We start from the raw sequence: 19,961 nt of genomic DNA, 5'->3' as shown, positions 1-19,961 counted from the left end.
CTATCTTTTTACGATTATATAAGAAATTATTTAATATATAAATTAAAAAACATCAATAATGTGCCCAAAAAACTTTAAAATTATTTTAAATAATAGTATTTTAAATTTTCCATTTTTAAAAAATATTTTAAATTATTTTAAATCCCTGAGCATTAGCGGCGCTTTTTAGAAAACGTCGCTAAAGCCTCGAGCATTAGCAGTGCTTTATCAAAAACGCCACTAAAGCCCCGAGCATTAGCGGCACTTTCTTAAAAATGCTACTAAATCCCTGAGAATTAGCGGCGCTTTCTCAAAAACGTCGCTAAATCCCTGAGCATTAGCGGCGCTTTCTCAAAAACGCCGCTAAAGCCTTAAGCATTAGCGGCGCTTTCTCAAAAATGCCGCTAAATCCATGAGCATTAGTAGTGCTTTCTAAAAAATGTCGCTAAATCCCCGAAAGCTCAGTAAACAGTGTCGTTGGGTTTAGGTTTTTTGCGGCGCTTTCTGGAAAATCCCCGCTAATGCTCGATCTTTAGCAGCATTTTTTATCCAGACGCCGCTAAAGATGCCGCTAAAATCTTGTTTTGATGTAGTGAAGGATCCAAAGAGCTTCACTATACCATGCAATATCGAAGAGTCTCATTGTGGGAAAGCTTTATGTGACTTAGGAGCAAGTATAAAATTAATCTCGATGTTTGTGTTCAAGAAATTGGGTATAGGTGAAGTGAGAACAACAATCGTAACATTTCAATTGGCAGATCGATCTTTAGTACACCCGAAAGGATAGATTGAATATGTTTTAATACGTTTGGACAAGTTCATATTTCCTACTAATTTCATAGTTCTTGATTTTCAAGCAAATAAAAAAGTGCCAATCATCTTAGGGAGACCCTTCCTGGTGATTGGTAGAACCTTAATTGATGTGCAAAAAGGTGAACTCACTATGTGAGTTTAGGATGATCAGGTAACTTTTAACATTCTTAAAGCTATGAAATTTCCTGATCAATGATAGGAGTGCTCTGTAGTTGAAGAATTAGAATCCTTAGTCTCTATAGAATAGGAGCTTAATTCTCTAATAAACCAATTTGAAAGGTTATGTTCGAACATAGTAGTTCGAATCTTTGGAGTTAAAATCTTGGTTCGACAACCTAAGGCATCAATTGAGGAACCACCTAAGTTGGAACTCAAGGTACGTCCTTCCCATTTAAAATATGTTTATCTTGGTAACTCCTCTACTTTGCCTGTAATTATTTTAGTAAACTTGACTGAAAGAGAAAAAGAAAAGGTAATTTAAGTCTTGAAAATTCAAAAAGGCAACTGATTAGTCTATAACCGACATCCGAGGGATAAGCCCATCTTTTTCCATGCACAACATTTTACTGAAGAAGGATGAGAAAGCTATAAAGAAGGTAGTTTGAAAGGAAATCATTAAATGGCTAGAGGTGGGAATCATTTATCCTATCTCGGATAGTTCATGGGTGAGTCCAGTCTAATGTATTCTGAACAAAAGAGATATTACGGTTGTGGCAGACGTCAATAATGAACCGATTCCTACAAGGACAGTTATCGATTGGAGGATTTGTATAGATCACCAGAAGTTGAATAAAGCAAAAAGGAAAGACCATTTCCCATTGCCATTCTTAGACTAGGTTTTAGATAGACTGGCAGGACGACAATACTAATGTTTCTAGGATGGATATTCAGGTTACAATACGATTACTGTTGCTCTAGAAGATCAGCATAAGATGACCTTTACATGTCTTTATTATACTTTTTCCTTCTAGCGAATGCGTTTTGGTCTATGTAATGCGCCCACTACATTTTAAAGATATATGATGGAAATTTTTACTAATATGGTGGAGCAATTCTTGGAAGTATTTATGAACAAGTTTTCGTATATGGAGATTCGTACGATGATTGTCTGAATAATCTTACAAAGGTGCTACAAAGGTGTGAAGAGACAAACTTTGTCCTTAATTGGAAAAGTGTCACTTTATGGTTAAGGAGGGTATTGTCTTGGATCACAAGATCTCAAGTCGAGGAATTGAAGTTGATCAAGCAAAAATTGATGTGATAGAGAAACTACTGCCTCCTATGTCAGTTAAAGGCATTAGAAATTTCTTAGGACATGTTGGTTTTTATGGAGATTTCTCAAATATTTTTCAAAAATAACCAAGCCATTATGTTTTTTGCTTGAAAAGGATACAACATTTAAGTTCGATGAAGTCTGGTTGAAAGCATTTGATGAGATTAAGAAACGATTGATCTTAGCACCCATTATTGTTATGTAGGATTGGAATAGTCCCTTCAAGCTGATGTGTGATGCAAATGACTATGCAATTGGAGTAATTATAGGGCAAAGGAGAAACAATATTTTCCATCCCATCTACTATGCGAGCCAGAATTTGACAGGAGCCTAACTAAATTATACAATAACTGAAAAAGAACTACTCGCTATAGTTTTTACTTTTGATAAATTTCATTCCTATCTTGTAGGCACCAAAATTACAGTTTAAATTGACCATTCAACAACCAAGTATTTTCTTGCTAGAAAGGATGCCAAATCGAGGTTAATTATGTGGGTGCTTTTACTTTAAGAATTTGACTTGGAAATTTAGGATAGGAAAAGAGTTGAAAACCAAGTGGTAGATCATATGTAAAGGTTGGAACAATCTGAGGAAACATGCTCTCCTGTTCCTATAAATGAGTATTTCCCAAACGAACAAATTTTTAGATAAATCATTTAAATAAATGTCCTTGGTTTGCTGATATCGCTAACTATTTGGCCAGTGGAATAGTACACTAGATTTAACATATCAACAAAGGAAGAAATTCCTACGTGATATGAGGTATTATTTCTAGGAAGAGTCATATTTTTTTTAAATAGTGTGTGGAACAGATGATTAAAAGATCAATAGCTTAAGGAGAGATAGCTGAAATTCTTTACCATTGTCATTCATCCCCAAGTGGTGGGCATTTTGGAGGATCACGTACCACAATTAAGGTATTACAGGCTAGATTCTTTTGGCCAACCCTATTTAAGGATTCGTATGTCTACATGAAGAATCGTGATCATTCTCAGAGAGTAGGGAATATATCAAGGAGGAATGAGATGTTATTAAATAATATCTTGGAGGTAGAATTATTCGATATGTGGGGCATCAATTTCCTTGGCCCATTTCCTCCATCATATGGAACCTTGTACATTTTAGTGCCAATTAATTATGTGTCTAAATGGGTCGGGGCAGAAGCTTGTCTAGTGAATGATGCCAAAAAAATTATGTGTTTCTTGCATAAGCACATATTCACTAAGTTTGGAACCTCAAGAGCCATAATAAGTGATAAAGGGTCCCATTTTGTGAATAGATGGTTTAAGTGGTTACTTGATAAATACAATATGAAGCACAAGATTACAAAAGCTTACCATCCACAGATGAATAGGAAAGCTGAGTTGGTGAATAGAGATATAAAGAACATTCTTGAGAAAGTGGTGAAACCTAACCGGAGAAATTGGTCTAGAAAACTCTATGAGGGAAGTCTCCGTATCTTTTGGTGTTTGGAAAAGTATGTAATCTACCTTTAGAGCTTGAATACGGAGCTTATCAGGCTCTCAAGAAACTCAATTTGGACATGAAGCCTGTTGGAGACAAATAGAAGTTTCAATTAGATAAATTGGAAGAATTAAGATTGTTTTCATAAAAGAATACAAAGATTTGTAAAGAAAGGGTAAAAAGATGGCATGACAAGCACATTCAGTCTTGAGAGTTCAAAGAAGGTCAACAAGTCTTATTGTTCAACTCTAGGATGAAATTATTTCTTAGAAAACTTAAGTCTCGATGGACTAGACCTTATATGATTCACTGAGTGTATCCATATGGAGTAGTGGAATTGCATAATGGACAACGAAGAACTTTTAAGGTAAATGGTCAGCATCTTAAACACTATTGAAAAAAATGAAATGGAGCATAATGAGATTTCACTCATTTTATTGTATCCATGAGTGTATTTCTTAGAAAACTTATGTCTCGATGGACTAGACCTTACATGATTCACTGAGTGTATCCATATGGAGTAGTTGAATTACATAATGGACAATGAAGAACTTTTAAGGTAAATGGTCAGCGTCTTAAACACTATTGAAAAAATGAAATGGAGCATAATGAGATTTCACTCATTTTATTGGATCCATGAGTGTTACTTTAAATTCAAATAATTTACTTAAACAATAATTCAGAGATCATTATAATAGAAAAAATTATGTCTAAGAGATTAGGTTTTAAATGGGACCATTTTGCGACCCCCTCCAATCTCTCCTGGGAATTTATTCTATTATAATTTTCTAGAAATTATTTTCTTAGTAAGCCATTAATTTGGGGATTTGTGGAATAAGGGTCAATTTTGGCCCAATAGTTTTCATTTATTTTATTACTCTCAAATAATGGCTGAATTTTATTTTTATATTGTTGATAGCCAAAATCATTTTTAAATTTATTTATTTAGTTGACAGTTATCAATTATTTAAATTTATTTAAATTTTATTATCCATTTTCTAGTGTTTAAATTCTTGAAGAAACTCCCCTATTTTAGTTTAATTAAAATTTTGTTGCTTTATCTCTTTAGTTTCCAGCCTCCTATTTTAAACACATCAACAACCATATCCTCTCTTAAAAATCCTCTTGTCGTCCTTACTTTTTAGTTCTTTCTTCCCATATTGTCCCAAAATCGCCGATCACTTGTGATTCTTGGCCATAGTTTACCATCAACAACTCTCTTTAGTCACCACCCTTAGCCGTCGACAACTCTTCTATCCACCGGTGTTTAACCATCACTCTTCCCTAACACCATATAAAGTTTCCTTGTTGCACCACTTCTAAGAAGCAACAACCATGTTTGAAGTTGTTGATTAATAGGTACTTTTACTTGAGTATTTGTCAGTTTTTATCGTTGCTAATATGTGTTTTGTTGAAGAGATATTTTAGTCACGCATTTTGTCACATAAGAGGAAAATTTCACCCTTGCAAAATGATAGATTTTAGCCATGGTTTTGTAATTAGACTACAAGAGAATGTTATTAAACAATCTTTAAAAAGAAACTGATGCTTCCAGACAAAGGTTTCCAGCTTGCGAATGATGAAGAAGTGAATGTGTAGAAATATGTTCGAGAAACCATTGAAAAGATGAAATGGAATTCATTCTGTGTTGTTTAATCCATCCCTGACGATGATGTTGTTCGAGAATTTTATTCTAATTTAACATCGTCAGAAACTTTATCAGTTTAAGTCCATAGAAGATGGATTCCTCTAAATCCATCAGTGATCAATAAACTATTTGATTTTTCTAATGTGGAGCATGATGATTATTCAACTTAATGCAAAGATATTGATAGTGAAATGCTTTGAGATCTGCTCAAAGAATTGACAATTCATGGTACTGAAAGGAACATCTCAAAGTAAGGTAATTATACATGCAGGCACGAATTTCTTAGTCGAGAAGCGAATGTATGGTTTTACTTTATGTGGTCAAGTTTAATGCCCATTGCAAATTGTTGCACAATATCAATGGAACACATGATTCTTTTATTCTGCATTATTACTGAAAGATCTATTAACATGGGGAAAATAGTCCTCAAGGAAATTCAAGAATGTGCAGGTAAGTGAACATGTAGTGCGTATTTCCCATCACTAATTAGTTTATTATGTCGTCAATCACGAGTGCCAATGCGAAGATCACCTACAAATTTTTACAGCAAGGGATTTATTTCTACTAATGACATTGCTAGAATAATTAGTGACCATAGTGGGAAGAAGCCGATAGTAGAAGTTGAAGATGAAACATCTAAACCAATTGTGCAGCCAAACATGCATGTTTCTACAGAAGCTTCAAATTCAATTAATTCAACCAATATGCCTTATTGAACATCGACCCCAAGGTTCAATCAGAGCAGTCGCCAAATGGTATTTGTTGCAACACATGTATAAGCAACAAAAAACTTGTTGGTAGTTTGCGAAGATCCGAGATGATGCAATCTAGATCAGTACGCAGAAGAATTTAATTTAACACTTCAATGAATTACCTGAATTTCCAAGTGCTATTTTTGAACCATGGAAACCAAAAGCCAAACAATAAGAATATGGTGTTTCAATGCAGAAAACAAGGCAAGAGGATTTCAACAAGCCAAGACAAGATGATGATCATGTAGAAGTGGAGACAGCTTCAGAAAGTTCTGAGTCTAATTAAGGTAGTTTTACTTTCTTGATATTTACAACATTATTTCTTTTAGAATTTTTTTATATTTCTTTTTCAGCATAATAATTTTGGATACTTACCCCTAATTTATTTCTTTTGTCCTTGTTGATTTTAAGTCTGAGCGAATCTTAAACAAAAAGTGTGCCAATAAGAATGTACATGTCTAGGATTGGTTCTGACAAGCAAAGACTTGGTATTTAAGTAGTTTAATCAGGCTCACCTCTCTTCCTGGGAACCTACTTGGTGTACAGTTCACATTCACTTATTTGTTAAATTATTTACAACGAGGACATTGTTTGTTTTAAGTTTGGGGGAACATTCTAAGGCAGTCATCCGTTCTTCAGTCTTGAATTATTTTTTTGATCGAGTCCCGCATGAGGTATGTGTAAGTGGAAAAGTGCTCAAAGTCAATTTATTTCACATATTATGTTAGCTCTAGTTCAAGTATAATTTCTTATTTTAATATTTTTCATTTTAATTTTATTATGAGAAGAATGTCAATTTAGTGGATATGAATAATAGTCAGCTCATTTAAATTCTTTTAAAATGTCTAAGTAAGCATGAAATTTTATGTCTTTAGAATTGATTCTAGTAAATCCTTGAGGCGAAATCCTAGTTGGCATAATAATATTAAAAATGATATAGGCTATTTAAGGCCTCTTTATGGGATTAATTGTTTGAAATTAAGTGAATACATCTGCATTTTTAGGACAATTTTAGAACATTGCATAACAAAGCTTAGATTGCGCTACATTGGCCATTATTTGTTACTTTTATCACTTGAGTAGGATAGGTGTAGTTGTGTGTGAATACATGTGAAGAAAGAGCAAGAAGATGAAGAGGGAAACTAAGAGAAGTGAAACATTGCCGTGGTAAGTGGCAAGATTGATTGCCAACAAAATTGCCATGGCAATGCAAGGAAAATGACTCCTCATTCTATCCACGTCACTCTCAGCCAGCTGGACGTGTAGCAGAAAAGCCAACCTAAAAAGAGGAATGAAAAATTTGTACAGAGGTGGGACGAATCTACCCAATAAAAGAATGAGAGAGAAAAAGAAAAATGGAGAGGAGAATTTGTATGAGAAAGAGACTGGTGACAGTAATCCTCTCTCTACAGAGGGAAAAAATCCATTGGAGAATTTTAGAGAAAGAAAGGGTAGCAACTACAAAGAGTAGAATACAGACGTGAAGAAGAGGAAGAGACATCTATACTGGATTCACGAACAATTGGAAGATAAAAGAGAAGCTGGAGTGTGGCGAGAAATCCTGCAGTTCTGCCTTTAGTTTTCCTAATTTTTGTCATTCAAACTTCTTTAAATGTCGATGAATGATTTAAATTCAGTGTTTACTTTTCCACCCATGAACTAAATCTTTTTTGGGTTGGAGTTATTTGGGTGGATGTTTATCATCTTTAATGTTAATGATTTGAATTTGCCTATATCACTGTTTCATTCGACTTATGCTTATTTTAAATACATGCATTCAAGCTCTAGACATAGCTGATTGTATTTTGTTTTCATATATGTATTTTTAATTCTGAAAAGTTTAAATATCTTGGATCTAGAATTGTGTGATGCAAGCGAATATTCAACAGAATACTCGTAGCACTCTAGACATAGATGTTGCAAATTGTGCAGAGAAGATCGTTCATTATTGTTATTAATCCAGAGTTTTATAGACATATAGTAACTTAGATTATTGCTTAAATTTAGCTATCGAAAGAGCCAGGTTAAAGTAGTAATTCTCTGAGCAGTTGATTAGACAATATTTTTCCATGACATTATTTTGATATGAGCATTTCAATTGAATAATTAAAGCCGTGTTAATCCAACAACATAATTACTCTTGCTTTTCTTTGCAATTTGCCACTACATTTTACTTGTCATATCAATTTTCTGTTTTTAGCATTAAATTGCATTCATTCATTATACCAACTTCTTATTTAGTTTAAAAGTATTCCTAGTATTTAGTATAGTTAATAGGGTTATAATAACTTAATCAGTTTCTTACCAATTTCTGATCCCTGTGGAGACGATATTTACTTATCACTTTATTACTTGAATGATGTGTACACTTGCACAATTGCATTAGTAATTTACACACAATAAGTTTTTGGCGTTGTTGCCAAGGATTAGCAGCATTAGTGAAAAAATTGATTTGTTATTTCTTTTTATTTTTGTTAGAATAGTTAATTAGTATTTTATTTGATTTTTCAGGTTTTGTACTAGTGCATGAGAAAAAGTATTCAAGAGGATACAAAATACTATTTTGATCCTAAGATTGAAAGGACATTAAGGCGAAGAAGGAAAGTGCTAAGAGAAATGGAAAGGACTATAAATGATCCAATAAAAAACGATCAGGAACTCTAGAATGAAAGGAATGATGATATTCCTCGAATCCTAGATGAGAAAGATAGACGCATCAGAGAACTTGTAGTGCCTACTTTGGGTGATCTAAGTCCAGGAATTGTTAGGCCACATATTAAAACCAGTAATGTTTCAGATGCTAAAGACGGTAAGGCAGTTTAGTGGTTTACCAACTGAAGATCCCAGGTTGCACTTGAGAGTTTTTCTTAAAGTCTGTGATTCATTTAGGCAGCATGGTGTTCCTGAAGATGCCCTTAGATTAAATTTATTCTCATATTCATTGTGAGATCGTGCCAGATCATGGTTGAATTCATTACCATCAGGTATAATGGCATCTTGGAATGAACTGTGTTAGAGATTTTTTCTTAGGTATAATTCTTCCAACATGAATGCCAAGCTGAGGAATGACATTACATCATTTAGAAAATCTGAAGATGAGACATTATATAAGGCATGATGGCATTTCAAGGAATTAATTAGAAAATGCTCGATTTATGGTTTTCAGCATTAGACACAAATGTAGATGTTCTACAATGGATTAAATGCTCATATGTGAATGGTGGTGGATGCATCTGCTAATGGGACGTTGCTTGACAAGTCCTACAATGAAGCATACGAAATTCCAGAAAGAATAACAAATAATGATTATTAGTATCCGACTACCAAAGTTGGTACTGGTAGAATACTTGCTGGAGCAATGGAACTTGATGTGATTACATCGTTAACGGCACATGTATCATCTTTAATGAATATGATTAAACCTCTGAAAAGAACCTCTGCAGTGTAGGAGATGAAGGTTGCAGAACTAGCATGTGGTGCAGAAGATCACGTTTTTGATGAATACCCATCCAATCCAGTCTTTGTGTATTACATAGGAAATTTTAATCATAGCAACAACAATCCCTACTCTAACACTTACAATCCAGGGTGGAAGCAACATCCAAATTTTAGCTGGAGTAATCAGGGAATGAGAAATGCCACCACTGTTAATAGACACTATGCAACTAGTTTACCACCTGGACACAGTCAACCAATGCCACGGCAAAATGTGCAACAAAGTTTGTCATCTTCAACATCAGCTATTGAAGCTTTACTAAAAGAGTATATAACTAAGAATGATGCAATTGTTTAGAGACAGACAACTTCCTTAAGAGCTCTGGAGAATCAAGTGGGACAAATTGCCACTACATTAAGCTCCAGACAACAAGGAGCGTTGCCTAGTGACACAGAAAGTTCTAGTCCCAAGGAAAAGAACAATGTAAAGCCATAACACTCCGGAGTGGCACTCAGCTACCAGGAGTTGTGAATGATCCCTTATCTGAGGAAAGTTTTAAAGTTCTTAGAAGCAGAACTTTCGAATCGGAGGTGGAACAAAAGCGTACAGAACCAAATTCATCTTTCCAAGCCAATACAAATGCCATAGCAAAACAAATGGAAGGAAGACCACCACCACTTTGTCCCCAATATTTCCAAAAGTCGAAATAAGATGCTCAATTCAAGAAATTTCTAGAGGTCGTGAAGCAATAACACATCAATATACCTTTGGTGGAAGCATTAGAACAAATGCCTAAGTACGTGAAATTCATGAAAGATACCTTATCCAATAAGAGAAGGTTAGGAGAATTTGAATCTGTTGCACTTACTGAAGGGTGCACAGCAATGCTAAAGAATAAACTGCCACCAATATTAGAAGATCCTGGGAGTTTCACTATACCCTGTTCGATTGGAAACCATTATATAGGTAACATATTATGCGATTTAGGTGCAAGTATCAATCTAATGCCTATTTCTATTTTCAAGAAACTTCGGATAGGAAAGGCAAGACCTATTATAGCCACACTACAACTAGCTGATAAATCATATGTCCATACAGAAGGTAAAATTGAAGATGTACTGGTAAGAGTCAACAGTTCATCTTTCCAGCAGATTTTATTATTCTGGAATGTGAAGCAGATAAAGAGGTACCTATAATACTTGGATGACCTTTCTTAGCAATTGGTAGAACATTGATTAATGTGCAGGAAGGTGAGTTAACCATGAGAATTAATGATCAGCAATTGACTTTTAATGTGTTTGATGCTTTAAAGTGTGCAGACCCAAATGAAGAATGTCATGCTGTAGAATTTGTTGACATTGTAATTCAGGAAGAATTTGCAGGACATATGCACAACAATTCTGATACAGACTTTGTCCAATTAAATGAAACAAATTTAACTAAATAATCTGAAGAACTGATAGAAGCTCAGCAATTTGAAAATGGATACAGAAGGATCTTTGAATCATTAGATTTATCAAGTCACTCTTTAACCCTCTTCGCTCATCAATAGAAGATCCACCGATTTTAGATTTGAAGCCATTATTAGTGCATTTGAAGTACGCTTATTTGGGAGAGAACTATACACTACTTGTATTTATTTCTATCGAGCTTACAATAGATCAGGAGATGCAATTACTAGAGGTTTTAAAGGAATCCAAGAAAGCTTGAAGATGGTCAATTGCGGATATTAAAGGAATTAGCCTAACAATCTATATGCACAAAGTAATACTTGAAGATTTCCATGGCAAATCTATTGAACAGTAGAAGATACTGAATCCTATCATAAAGGAAGTAGTTAAGAAGGAGATTATTAAATGCTTGGATGTTGGGATTATATACCCAATTTCTGATAGCTCTTGGGTGAGCCCTATTCAGTGTGTACCCAAGAAATGAGGAGTTACAGTAGTTAGCAATGATAACAACGAACTCATTCCTACACGCATTGTCATTAGTTGGAGAGTTTGTATGGATTATCAAAAACTCAACAAAGTAATAAAGAAGGACCATTCACTTTGCCTTTTATAGATCAGATGCTGTATAGAATAACAGGGAAAGCCTTTTACTATTTTTTAGATGGTTGCTCAAGTTACAACCAAATTGCCATATCTCCTACTGATAAAGAAAAAACTACATTCACCTGTCCTTACGGAACATTTGCTTTCAGAACAATGCCATTTGGGTTATGTAATGCCCTAGTAACATTCTAGCGTTGCATGATGGTAATATTTTCAGACATGGTGGAGAAAGTCCTTGAAGTATTCATGGATGATTTCTCGGTGTTTAGTGACACTTTTGAAGATTGCTTAAAAAATTTGGATTTACTACTTTGCCAATGTCAGGAAACAACTCTGGTGTTGAATTGGGAAAAATGCCACTTCATGGTTTGTAAGGGCATTGTTTTAGGCCACAAAATTCCACAGCAAGGAATTTTCGTCGACAATGAAAAATAGAAGTCATTGAAAAGTTGCCACCACGCATTTCAGTGAAAGGAGTCAGAAGCTTTCTAGGGCATGTTGGATTTTACCACCGCTTCATCAAGGACGTTTCTAAGATATCAAAGCCTCTATGTCAATTGTTGGAGCAAAACAGACCATTTCATTTTGATGAGTTATGTTCAAAGGCGTTTGAAGAGTTAAATGAGCAATTAACTATAGCACATATAGTCACTGCACCAGATTGGAATCTACCATTTGAACTAGTGTGTGATGCAAGTGACTTTGTTGTTGAAGCAGTGCTAGGGCAAATAGAAGCCAAGATGTTTCATGCTATATATTATGACAGTCGCACGTTGACAGATACACAGCTCAATTACACCACTACGCAGAAAGAATTGTTAGTAGTGGTGTTTGCCTTTGAAAAATTCAGATTAGTGGGCACCAAATTCATAGTTTGTACAGACCATTCTGCCATCAAATACTTGGTGACAAAGAAATAGGCAAAACCTAGACTCATTAGATGGATATTGTTGTTACAGGAATTTGATTTGGAAATCAAAGATAGGAAAGGAAGTGAAAATCAAGTGGCTGATCACTTGTCACGACTGGAAGTAGAGAATGAGTATGGTGAGAGTCAAATGATTAAAGACGAATTCCCTAATGAGAAAATATTGTTGGCTATGGCATTGCCATGGTATGCTGATATTGTTAACTTTCTAGTCAATGGGTTGTTGATACCTGTGATGAATTATCAGGGACAAAGGAAATTCCTTCATGATGTCAAGCAATATTACTAGGACGAGTCATTTCTATTCAAGCGGTGTGCAAATCAAGTAATCCAGAGATGTACTCCAAATGATGAATTTCAAAGTATCGTGCATCACTGTCATTCTACACCTTATGGAAGACATCTTGGAAGCATGAGAACCGCTGCAAAGGTTCTCAAATCTAGTTTTTGTTGGTCCACCATGTTTAAATATGCTAATGAGTTCTGTAAGAACTGTGATCACTATCAAAGAACTGGTAACTTATCAAGAAGACACGAGATGTCACTGCAAAATATTCTAGAGGTAGAATTATTTTATGTTTGGGGAATTGATTTCATGGGTCCATTTCCACCATCCTAGGGAAAAATCTATATTCTTTTCGTTGTGGATTATTGGAACGATGGAAATGTGCAAGTGTACACAATCGCAACAAGTAATAAAGTGACAAATAAATGTCGAGTTATCGTACCCACAGGGACTGTGAAAAGAATTATTTATGAATGCAATTAAAAACACTTTGGTGAAGAAGAATATTTTGATATTAAGGAAGTGATTAAAAAATAAAATTCAACTAAGTAAATAAAATAAAAATAAAAGTTCCAATGCACGATTTCAAAAGATGATTTTAATCAAGATGACATAATTGTGTTAGATTAATTACATTTATTAACTTAGAATTACTAAATTCACGGCAACTCGATAATTTGCTAACTACTGCTCATACATACTTATTAAATTAACTAATCTCTTGAACATTTTCCAATGTCAATTCAAACTGTCGAAACCATTTTTTGTAAAGGGGTCGACTTTTTGTTTAAAAACGAAAATGGAGTCGTGACCAATATTTTTTATTTAGGTGTGATCCGATCACCTCATAATTTAATCATCTTATTAAAAGTTTAAATTTACTAAAATGATAATTTTTGGTCTACAAAATCCAAAAAACGGGTTCGGGAGTCGGTTACGCACGAGGAAGGATTAGCACCCTCGATATGCCCAAAATTGGTACTTAGTTGATTACTTAATGTCTTAATGTCGAAAGTTGAAATTTTTAAGAAAAATGTTAATTTTTAAGAAAAATATTTGAAAAAATTGAAACGAATGGCAAAGATCCTCTCGTCTCGAGAATATAAATGTCACATCCAGTAAGTTAGGACACGACATTTTGAACCCTCGAGAACAAGCTTACCTTTAGACTTTTTTTTATTGAAAACTTAGGTATTTTAAATTTAGAAGGATGTTTGGTTGTTTAGATTTAACGAGGCAATCGAAACCCCATAAGTTAGGGTACGACTTCTCGAATTTCCAAAAAAACCGAAACATTGCCTTATTTTGAGAATTTCTTTTTACGAATAAATACAAGCGTAATTTTTTTAAAACAATGTATACTTATTTTATTTAGGCATAACGTAAGAATGGCCATAGTACATGACTTAGTGATGATAAATCGGTATGAAATGACTATACGGACGGAATATTGGAATGATAAATGAAAAATATATAGATAAATATCATGGTAGTAATAATATGAATAGAGTAATAATGAGAAAGAAGGGTAAATAGCATCCAATTAAAAATTAAAGAATAAAAATAAATAGATGAAATAAATAACAAATGACACCACATTTAAATATCTAACGAATAAATAAGAAAAATTAATAAATATATAAATAGGTAAAACAAGCACAAATAATAACTTCGGTATTTAAAAGGTAATAGAATAATAGACAAATAAAATGAATATACATATTTTAAATTTAAACATTTTAACTGTAAGAAATTAAGAATTAATAATAAATAAATAAAATAAAAAGGTTGAAATTTAATTGACGAAAGCCAAGATTAAAATGGACAACAAAATTTAAGGATTAAAACAGGATTTAGATGAAGTTTAAGGGATAAATTAAAAAAAGGAATTAATAAAACAAAATAGAGGGCTAAAATGATACACGCTAAAAGGACTAGGGAGTAAACATGAAATTACCCCTAATTCTTTATGTGCATCATTTCTTAGGTGGGTTAAAATAACATTCAAACAGAGTTATAGGGTAAAATGTGGAAATATATAAAAATAGGAAAGACTAAATTAAAAAGTAAATAAAAGGCAGAAGGGCTGAATATGCAAATAGCCCCTCAAAGCAAAAACGCGCGGATCCCGATCGCAATCGGGTCAATTTTTGGGTCTTGTGCAAAACGGCGCCCTATATAAATAGCAAAAAATAGAAAAAAAAAACATTGCAACTTTCATTTTTTCAAAAAAATCTGAGAGTTCTCTCAGCCTCTCTCAGCCTTCCCCCTAGTCGGCCATGGTCACCGCTGCAGCGTCACCGTGGCTCCACCGTGTGTGGTGATTTGAGCCACGCAAAAATCAGGTTTTAAAACACGTTCGAAGGCCAAGCCTTCTTGACCCAAAATATCGAAGGAAAAGATCCCTCACAACCATTTTGGTCTGATTTCGGCGATGAAAAAGGGACTTTCAGCGACGTGGCCGCGAGATGAATTGGGTAACTTTTCTTTCCTTTTTTTATTTTTGTTATTCGTTTGTAAAAAAATGAATTAATAAAATGAAAATAAAATCAAACAAGAATTTAAAACAAAAGTAAAAAATCACCTCTGAAGTTTTGTTTTCTATTTTTTATTTTCTTTCTAATGTGTTTGTAAAAAAACACAAAGATGAGATTTAGGCTTTTATAGTCGGATACAACTTTTTAGTTTCTAATCTTTGTCTATTTTCTATTTACTGCTATTGTTGCTCGCATACTTCTCTGTTATTGCATTCAATTTTTTTTGCAGGTGTTAGACGAGCATGGTGATAGCATGCAGTGGTGGTGGAGCGCGTGAGGAGTGTGCATGCGGCGGCAGCTAGGGGAGGACCTAGGTACAGCGCACCAAGGGTTAGGGAGTTAAGATTTTTTTGCTGAAATGTTTAGGTTCTAGGCCAATTGGGCCTCTAGTTTTTTTTGGGCTACTCAGGCCACATGTAATTTTGGGCTTGATGGACTATTTCTAATGGACATTTGGATTGTTTTATGTGGACTTTTAATTGGTTTTGGTCCTGGGCAAATTGGGCATATTACACAAACAATTAATCAATCTTCATAAGCACATAAGAGATTAAGTGAAGTAACAATGTATTCCTACCTTGAAAATGTTTAATCACAATAATCTTGCAAGTTATGCAAGGCTAATGTACCGTTAATACCATAGCTAATTTAACCTTCAGTTACCTTAGAAGATTAAGCATGCACTGATTAAGTATTATGTCAATTAATTACAATTTCAACATGATTAAATAATTAATTCATTAGTTACCTTACAATTATAATGCAAGAATAACTCAATCATGATTTTACTTAATCAAACAATTTATTAAGGCCTATAACAACACAAACACAATTTTAACAACTTAAGTGGACGAAATACAATCAACCTAACACAAATTAAATTTGAGCCATACTAATTAAATTAATCATATCAACATCACAAGTATTCATAGACATGTTCATAATAACAACAATAAAAATTAAATAATAGGGAACTAGAATCAAATCCAGTGTCTCTTTGAAGCTTGACTAGTTTGCTCCACTCCTCCTTCTTTCCTTGTTCTTGTTGAATCGAGGCTTCTACGAGCACTTGAGTGCTGCTTCCAATGGTGGTTTAAGTATTCTTTTCCAAAAGGGGAAATCAGAAAGGGAACGGAAGGGAGAAAGAAGAACAAAGTGAGAGATAAATAAAGAATGAAAGGAAGAGAAGTGTGTTTGAAATGAGCAGCAAAGAGGGGTATTTATAAGTTGGAAAGGCTGCTAAAAATAGCAAAAATCAGCAACCATAGACTCCCCCAATGGCCTGCCACACATGTGGCAACTTTGAAGCTTTCAGACTTGCTAAATTTAGCTAGGGGCAAATCTACAAATGCTTGATAAGTGGAGCAGTTTGAATGCAATTTCAAGAAAGCTTCAAGGGCTATTTTGCAAGCCAAAAAATCAGCTAAACAAGCTGATTGGGTCAGCATGTTGGACAGTTTTGGGTAACCCAATTGCTCAATTGGATCAGTCTCTCAGTTTAGCACAATTGGGCCTCTTTTCAAAATTTAATTAATAATAATTATTTAACCCAAAATAAATTGGATTAAAATAAAAATTAATTATATTATGAATTAATATTCATAATTTGGACCGTATTAGGTTGAAAAATTAATTCACCTCGATGTTTCAAAATCGCTTCTCAGTTTTGTGCTTCTAGTAAAGTCTGGGAGCCATTTTCCGCCCTTTGTTTGAATCTGTCGAAAATAAATCAACCAAGAAATAATGCAGTGGCATAGGCAGTTAGGGCACCTATCATTTTTTTATTATAGAAAAGTTATATCCCAGTTTATTTTCAAAGACTCGGTTTGATTCATTGTTTTGTGAAGCTTGTGAGTTTGCTAAACACTAAAAATTCTTATATTTTGAGAAATAATAGAAGTAATATCCCTTTTATGACCATTCATTTCAATGTTTGGGGACAACCTCGACATATCTCATTATCTAGTAATCGATGGTTTGTTACTTTTATTGATTGTTGCACTAGGATGACATGAGTGTATTTACTAAAATTAAAAAATGATGTGTTTACATGCTTCCAATCTTTTCATAAAATGGTTTATACTCAATTTGATGCTAAGATATAGTTTTTTAGAATTGACAATGGTGCAGAGTACAATTTTGATACCTATTTGGAGTCTTATGGAATAATTCATCAAACAACTTGTCCCGATACTAGTTCATAGAATAGGGTTGTTGAAAGAAAAAACATTCATTTGCTAGAAGTCATCAAATCTCTTATTTTTACCATGAACCTTCTAAAACCATTCTGAAGGGATGCAATTCTTGTAGTTGCCTACCCTATTAATAGAATATCTCGCAAAAACTTTAATTTCAAGAGTCCTTTGGAACTTTACAAGATAAAAATAATTATACTATTCCTCTAAGGGTATTTGGATGTGTCTGTTATGCCATGATTGAAAACTAGGAAAATTAGATCCATGAGCCCTTAAATGTGTGTTCATTGGGTATTTTCCAACACATAAAGTTTACAAGTGTTATCATCCTTCTTCATGAAGAACTTTCATTAGTATGGATGTTAAATTCGAGAAAATGAGCCCTATTATGGTACAACTCAATCACCTCTTCAGGGGGAGAATAATGAGAGAGAAGAAGTGATGTCTGGCTCAGTAACTATTGAAACAATTATTCCAGAAAACACCATTCTACAAGGGGAAGCTACTGTTCAATGGGAGACAACTGATTAAAAGGAGATTGTTGGGCATTTGGACAAACCAAATTTAAAGAAGTATTTAATAAGGCTTAGAACATAAGAAGCCATCATGCAACCTACAGTGTGCCAAGAATCTTCCTTTTCTGGTGACTTACCTTTAATTTCCTATCTTTATAATGATTTAGATAAACCTATTACCCAAAGAAAAAGTGTTACATCCTATACTAGACACCCTATCTCTAACTTTATCTCTTATGACTTACTGTCCCCTCCCTATAAAGCTTTTTACTTGTCTTTTTCCTCTGTGTATATTCCACAAGATTGGCGTGAAGCTTGTGAAGAACCCAAGTGGAAAGAAACCATGGTTGAATAAATGAAAGCATCGGCAAAAAATAAGACTTCGGAGATATTAACTCATCCAGTAGACAAGAATTTCGTGGGTTGCAAATGGTGTTTAATGTGAAACACAAGTGTTGTAACATCCCAAAAATTGGGGGTTAGTAGAATTGGGTTTGTGAATAGAGAGAATGGTCAAGCCTTAATTTTTTTAGATTATCTATGTATTTTTAGGAAATAAATGAGGTATTGGTTATTTGGTTAAGTGTTAGTTAAACGTTCCTTGAAACCCAAGTTCAAATCCCTTTTCTCTCACCATTTTTTATTATTTTGTAAATTTTTCCTTAAACCCTAGTATGTGACATGCCTTATTTTCAAAATAAATATTGCAAAATCATTTCAAGAATGAGGAAAAAGTCTAATATTAAAAGAAATATGAGAAAGCTTGGAAATTAAATGAGGTCCCAAGTTCGAACCGTTTCCTTTGCGAAATAATTAAATTTTGCAAAATCAATTATTTTTTTAATGTGTCATTCATACCCTTGAACCTTAAGTATAAATACAAATTTTTATTCTATTTTTCAGCCTTTAATTGAATTTTTACTTACCCTAGTCGTTCACCCTCTTACTCTCCTCTTTTCTCTTCAATATTCTTTTTTTCTCCCATTGTTGTCGTCACCTACACCTCACGTTTTACCATCTCTTCTTCTTTTTGCATCAAGATTGTGAACCATCTCCTTTACTCTATTGTTTCCATTTATCATCATCTAAATCGACCCCAAATCTAAAATCTTGAACCCCAAGATCGATCCCAAACATTGCCAAGAAAGTGTCATTGCCTTTTCTCTCAACTAGCTTGGCTAAGATCTCTTTTATCTTCAATTTCTTGATTAATCTTGTCAATTAAAAGAAAAAATTTCTAGATCTTGAATTTGGTGGATGTTAAATGATTTCAAAGGTATTTTTCTAGATTTTAATAGGATCTCAAACCGTTTTAAAATTCAGTCCCAATTTTGGCCACCATGTGTGGTGGTGCGTTCGCCTATGCGCAAGAAAGGGGTTGTTTTGTTTCTAGGGTCTTGCCAATATTTTTCCAGAATTAAATTGTGTTCTTAAATCCTCCTAATTATAATTTAATCACATGTAAATTAGGGATAGACGTTCTTGATCAATTAGCCAATTGGATCCCACAAATCGTGAAGCGTAAGTGCAATTAAGGATAATTAGTTTGTTATTTCGACATAGTTGTTGGGTAAAGGTTATGAATTGATTAAATGAAGGAATTTAATCATTAATTAGATATTTATTTTACAGTATATTATTGAATTAGGTACTGACCTAAATACCCCAAATCATCCGTAAAGGCGAAGAACGATTGTACCTACAATTGGCATCGATACATTGTAAGGAATCTAACTAGTTTGGATTCATAAAATAGTTATAATTTCAACAATTGGTTTGAACTCATAAGTGGATGTTTGGGGGCTGGTTTAATGGTAAATTGATTTAATTTATACTCAATTTTGGTTTAGGTTCATTTAAGGAATTATTAAGGAAAATTGGAAGATTCGCTAGTGTGTTGTGAGGAAGCAAAAAATAAGGTGTGGGTCCTAAACTTATAAAATTGTTTGAAAATGTTAAATATCATGTTATATTTGATAAATTAGCTTGCTTATTGGATTGGATTAATAGCCAAATTATTAATTTGTGAGTGGCCGAGCTAGGTATGCTTCGAGCCTTTAAAGATTGATATGTTGGC

General features: G+C 33.8%; 1 protein-coding gene and 1 non-coding gene across 2 annotated transcripts; one reads left to right on the top strand and one right to left on the bottom strand.

Annotated features, from left to right (window-relative positions):
• Nucleotides 1-8,985: 8,985 nt before the first annotated feature.
• Nucleotides 8,986-9,092, bottom strand: LOC128036436 (small nucleolar RNA R71). Its single transcript, XR_008193231.1, has one exon. It is a non-coding gene; the product is annotated as a small nucleolar RNA R71 (small nucleolar RNA).
• A 1,062-nt stretch (nucleotides 9,093-10,154) lies between these two features.
• On the top strand, nucleotides 10,155-12,640 carry LOC105781605 (uncharacterized). The gene is made up of 3 exons (XM_012606128.1): nucleotides 10,155-10,487; nucleotides 10,613-10,726; nucleotides 12,383-12,640. Exons 1-3 carry the CDS (start codon nucleotides 10,155-10,157, stop codon nucleotides 12,638-12,640), a joined length of 705 nt encoding a protein of 234 aa, XP_012461582.1.
• Nucleotides 12,641-19,961: the final 7,321 nt, after the last annotated feature.

This window comes from Gossypium raimondii, chromosome 13, assembly GCF_025698545.1.
Source record: "Gossypium raimondii isolate GPD5lz chromosome 13, ASM2569854v1, whole genome shotgun sequence".
NCBI classification, from domain to species: domain Eukaryota; kingdom Viridiplantae; phylum Streptophyta; class Magnoliopsida; order Malvales; family Malvaceae; genus Gossypium; species Gossypium raimondii.
Note: the sequence above shows the minus strand (reverse complement) of the source record. Positions and strands in the feature narration are given on the sequence as shown.

What these genes read in the sequence shown, in the direction of transcription:
- LOC105781605 (XM_012606128.1), top strand. Translation starts at nt 10,155, where the DNA reads ATGCCTAAGTACGTGAAATTCATGAAAGATACCTTATCCAATAAGAGA. An exon ending in GTAAAATTGAAGATGTACTG is followed by an intron (nt 10,488 to 10,612) that starts GTAAGAGTCAAC and finishes ATTAATGTGCAG; the next exon opens with GAAGGTGAGTTAACCATGAG. An exon ending in CTGTAGAATTTGTTGACATT is followed by an intron (nt 10,727 to 12,382) that starts GTAATTCAGGAA and finishes TTGTTGTTACAG; the next exon opens with GAATTTGATTTGGAAATCAA.